The sequence below is a fragment of the Alexandromys fortis genome, unplaced genomic scaffold (genome assembly GCF_014885135.2).
Source record: "Alexandromys fortis isolate MF-2015 unplaced genomic scaffold, M_Fortis_MF-2015_v1.1 scaffold_149, whole genome shotgun sequence".
Classification (NCBI taxonomy): Eukaryota; Metazoa; Chordata; class Mammalia; order Rodentia; family Cricetidae; genus Alexandromys; species Alexandromys fortis.
In genome coordinates, this window is record NW_026068025.1 from 796,513 (window position 1) to 801,538 (window position 5,026).

Sequence of the window (5,026 nt, forward strand, 5' to 3'; positions counted from 1 at the left end):
CAACACGCAGGTGAAAATTTGGGTGTGCAGCATGTTCCTGTAAACCTAGCTCTGGGGAGGTAGAGAAAGGAGGATCCCTGGGCTTCTTGGCCATTTCATGTCATTTCATAGGTAATGTCTAAGTGACAGAAGAATGTTTTTGATTCATACCATTAATAAATGTCCTACTGTTTCTCTATTATAATGATCAAAGGTTGACAATACCCGTGATGATTAACGTCAGTTGTCAACTTGATAGGATTCTGTCACTATGGAAATGAACCTCTGGGCATGTTTGTATATATCTGGGCATGATATAGGTTTAAAGGCTTCTTATGAAAATTCAGATTCATTTGAAAGGAGAGAACCTAAACTGAAAATGCCCCTGGAGGGGTTCTTTGCTCAAAAACAGCTCCTGGGGGAAGTGTTTCCCTAGGCCAGCACACAAAGGGTGACAGAAACTGGTGCAGGCAGGCAGGCTCCATCCTGAGGGGCAGAAGAACTTGGCAATGTCATCCACGTGGTAATGGCTTTTCAGACATGGAAGAGGCAAGACTGAGAGCATCATGGATTTTCTGTCAGTTCCAGAAGGCCACTGAAGTCAGGCGATATGTGGTCAAGTTAGAATCATTCAAGGACCATTTTGTGAGTGTGTATAGGAAAAGCCTGTGTGGCAAGCAGTGGAGACCTCAGATGCTGAAGATGCAACTGACTAAGGGAATGCCTGCTAGGAAAAACTGCAGCTATGGAGTAGCGCTGGCTCAAGAAAGAAGTTATGTTACACTGCAGATGGCAGAGGTGGAGGGAAAGGACCACCCAAGCTTTTTGGCGCGAAGATGATTTCATCATGATTCCCAGATGCCTGACACGGAGCTGCAGGATTTGGTGCTTACCCGGCTGGGTTTCAGGCTTGGTCTGATCATTCATTGCTAAGTTCCCACTATTCGGGTTTGGAATGAAAATGCCTATTATGTACTATTAGATGTTGGAAACATGTAATTTGTTTTTTTATTTTACAGAGATTTACAGGTAAGAGATCATGCCGTGTTTCAGATGAAACATAGATTCAGGACCTTGAAGCAGTGTTGAAACTGTTAAAGACGATGAGATTTTTGAAGTTGGATGGAATGCACCTGCTTTATAAGATGGCTAGGATAAGGGGCAGAAAGCTATGGCTTAAAAGTGGTGTGCTTGAAAGTTAAATGGACAAGGGGTGGAACTGGGTTGGACTCACCATGGAACATCTCTGGGCATCTCTGGGAGGGATTTCTAGACTAGGTTAAGTGAGGTGTGAAGACCTATATTTAAGTATGAGATGAGATGTACCATCCCATGGGCTGGGTCCCTGGATTGCATGAAAGGAGAATGTGAGCCGAGTATCTGAATTCCTTTCTCTCTGCTTCTGTCTGTGGATGTAACATAGCCAGCCATCTCAAACCACTGACACCATGACTCCCTCACGAACTATACCCTTGACTTGTGGGCGAAACCAGTCTTCTCCTTAAGGCGCTTTTGTCAGGATTGCAACAATGAGACACACCGCATGTTCTCTTAGGTCAAACCCCTGTTCAACTGCTGCTGCTTGGCAGTAGGTGTTAGGCGGGTGGACCCTCATAGGTGTCATGTGTATACAAAAAAGGGCTCTTTCTAGTCTGTAAAAGTGTAGTGAAAGAGAAAAATTAAGCAGAAGCAAGTGATAAAAGATAAATAGTAAAATGTCTCATAAAGATACCGAGTGATGCTTGTCTTAAATGATTTGAAAAAACTGAAGCACTTTTATTTATTTATTTATTAGATTTATTTATGCATTTTATGTATGAGTGCTCTATCTGCATGTACACCTGAGTGCCAAAGGAGGACATCAGATCCCACTATAGATGACTGTGAGCTACCACGTGGTGGCTGGGAATTGAACTCAGGACCTCTGGAAGAACAGCTGGTGTTCTTAACCACTAAGCCATCTCTTCAGCCCATGAAACAAATTTATAATGGTGACGTTATGATGATTATGTCACATAGACAATAATCTTTAGTTGTGTTGGCATAAATGAGGTAAGGATATGATTACTTGTAGGTTGGCAAAGCATTTGAGGACAAAGGGAGATACGAGATTCTCAGACAGAAGAGGTTCAAACAGTTTGAGTAGGTGCCTGGAGAAATCTAATAAAAATCTGCTTAAAATTCTTACATACAACTTTCTAAAATTGTAGTGTTTTATTAGCATATGTTAACTGTATATAATTATTATATATTGTGTATACTAATGGGTTTCATATATGAATCTAATTTATTTTAATTATATTCATGTCCCTATTACCCTACTGTATTTCTCTGGCTTCTGATGATCCTGTGCTTCCCAGCTGGTCCTCTCCTATTTTCATGTGCTTTTTTGTTTTATTTTGTTTGTTTGTTTGTTTTTGGTGAATCAGTGAGTTCAGTCAGGGTTACTGACAGGAACACAGGCTATAAAGTATTGACAGGGACATGGGTGACTCACCAGTAGCTACATCGCTGAGGAGAATGGATCTGTCCCAAATCATTTCAGAACTTTTTTTGAGAGCATATGGCCAAAGAGCAGTTACTAAAGATCTATAGACCATTTCTCCTCAGTGGATAGAAATATCTGGGAAGGGTTCAGAAAAAGTACCATGGCCTTATCTGAGATTTTAGAAGACAGACATTTCTAGTCGAAAGAGTCTTTGGAAAGCAGTGTGATGGTTTCTCAGGAAATTCGGGATCAACCTACCCCAGGACCCAGCAATACCACTCTTGGGAATATACCCAAGAGATGCCCTATCATACAACAAAAGTATATGCTCAGCTATGTTCATAGCAGCATTGTTTGTAATAGCCAGAACCTGGAAACAACCTAGATGCCCTTCAATTGAAGAATGGATGAAGAAAGTATGAAATATATACATATTAGAGTACTACTCAGCAGTAAAAAACAATGGCATCTTGAATTTTGCATGCAACTGGATGGAAATAGAAAACACTATCCTGAGTGAGATAAGCCAGACCCAAAAAGAGGAACATGGGATGTACTTACTCATAATTGGTTTCTAGCCATAAATAAAGGACATTGAGCCTATAATTCGTGATCCTAGAGAAGCTAAATAAGAAGGTGAATCCAAAGAAAACATATAGTCATCCTCCTGGATATTAACCTTCATCAGGCGATGAAAGGAGACAGAGAAAGAGTTCCACATTGGAGCACCGGACTGAAACCCCAAGGTCCAAATCAGGAGCCAAAGGAGAGAGAGCACGAGCAAGGAATTCAGGACCGCGAGGGGTGCGCCCACACACTGAGACAATGGGGATGTTCTATCGGGAACTCACCAAGGCCAGCTGGCCTGGGTCTGAAAAAGCATGGGATAAAACCGGACTCTCTGAACATAGCAGACAATGAGGACTGCTGAGAAGTCAAGAACAATGGCACTGGGTTTTGATCCTACTGCACGTACTGGCTTTGTGGGAGCCTAGGCAGTTTGGATGCTCACCTTACTAGACCTGGAAGGAGGTGGGAGGTCCTTGGACTTCCCATAGGGCAGGGAACCCTGACTGCTCTTTGGGCTGATGAGAGAGGGGGAGTTGAGGGGAGAGGAATGGGAGGCGGTGGTGGGGAGGAGACAGAAATCTTAAATAAATAAATAAATAAATAAATAAATAAATAAATAAATAAATAAAAAGAAAGAGTCTCTGTTGTCCTCAGTGTAGTTGATTTTGAGAATCCAACCTAGGCACGGATCCTTTTGGGAAAGCAAATTTCCAGCACTAACTTAAACATGTGATTGTTCCCGGAGCCAGGCGGAGATCATCTGGCTTTCAAAGACTTCCTCCTTCCCTGGGAGGATAGGATCCTCCTCCATGCTTCCTTCACATCCTTGTTCCTCAGAGTGTAGATGAGTGGATTGAGCATTGGAGTGAAGACGCAGTAGAAGAAGGAAAGGAACTTGGACTGCGTGTTGTTGCCCGGAGGCTGGAGGTACGTGTATATACCAGGACCAAAGAATATGGTGACGATGAGCAAGTGGGAGCTGCATGTGCTGAATGCCTTGCGCCTTTCCTTGGCTGAAGGTAACTTCAGCACAGCCCTGGCAATGAAGGTGTAGGAGGTGAGCACGGTCAGAGGAGACACTATTCCAAAAGGAACGGCTCCCAAGGCTAGGGACAGGTCATTCACAGTGGTGTCACTACAAGCCAATTTAATCAAAGCGGGCACCTCGCAGAAGAAGTGGTCCAGCGTATTTTTTGCACAAAGGGTAAGGTAGAGGGTGAGTGTGGTTTGAACCAGAGAATTGGCCAGGCCAAGGGCCCAGCATACAGCTGCCAGCCACACACATGCCCAGAGATGCATGATGAGAACATATCGGAGGGGACAGCAGATGGCCACATAGCGGTCAAAAGCCATGACAGCCAGCAGGGCACATTCGGTGCCGCCCATCCACTGGTAGAGGTAGGCCTGTGCCATGCAGCTCCAGGAGGCAATGGTCTTTTCTGGGCCCCAGAGGTTGATTAGCAGCTGTGGGACAATGGTGTACGTGACACAGAGATCCAACACGGAGAGGTTGTCTAGGAAGAAGTACATGGGTGTTCGGAGTCTAGGGTCCACCAGGGACAGGAAGATGATGGAGCTATTTCCTATCACTGTGAGGATGAAGGAGAGCAGAAGCACCCCAAAGAGGGGCATCTCCAGCCATGGGAGATCAGAGAAGCCCACCAAGACAAAGGTGTTGGGGAAACTCACATTCTGGCCTTCCATGGCCACCCGCATCACATATGCCTACACAGGAAAAAAAAATACATTTTAAAGGTAAACGGGATGCTTCCTTTTTAAGAAGCCCCAAGGCAGCATCTTTAAAACCCCCCACGGGATTTGCGGCATTGTATTAGTGAGATATTCTCCGTAACCATTTCAAACAGTTTCCCGGTACATGGCTGATTCCAGGCGTTACTCAGTAAGTTAATCTTCACGTCACGTTAGAGTGAGAAGATCTAAGATCTGATGGAAACGTCTACCCAATGCCTGATCAAGTCAAAGAGGAGT

General features: G+C 44.2%; 1 protein-coding gene across 1 annotated transcript; it reads right to left on the minus strand.

Moving 5' to 3' along the window:
• Nucleotides 1–3,793: 3,793 nt before the first annotated feature.
• On the minus strand, nt 3,794–4,753 carry LOC126514602 (olfactory receptor 2G3-like). The gene has a single exon (XM_050163597.1). It carries the CDS (start codon nt 4,751–4,753, stop codon nt 3,794–3,796), a length of 960 nt encoding a protein of 319 aa, XP_050019554.1.
• Nucleotides 4,754–5,026: the final 273 nt, after the last annotated feature.

Excerpts from the sequence above, each read along its gene's own strand:
- LOC126514602 (XM_050163597.1), bottom strand. The coding sequence starts at position 4,753 with ATGCGGGTGGCCATGGAAGGCCAGAATGTGAGTTTCCCCAACACCTTT.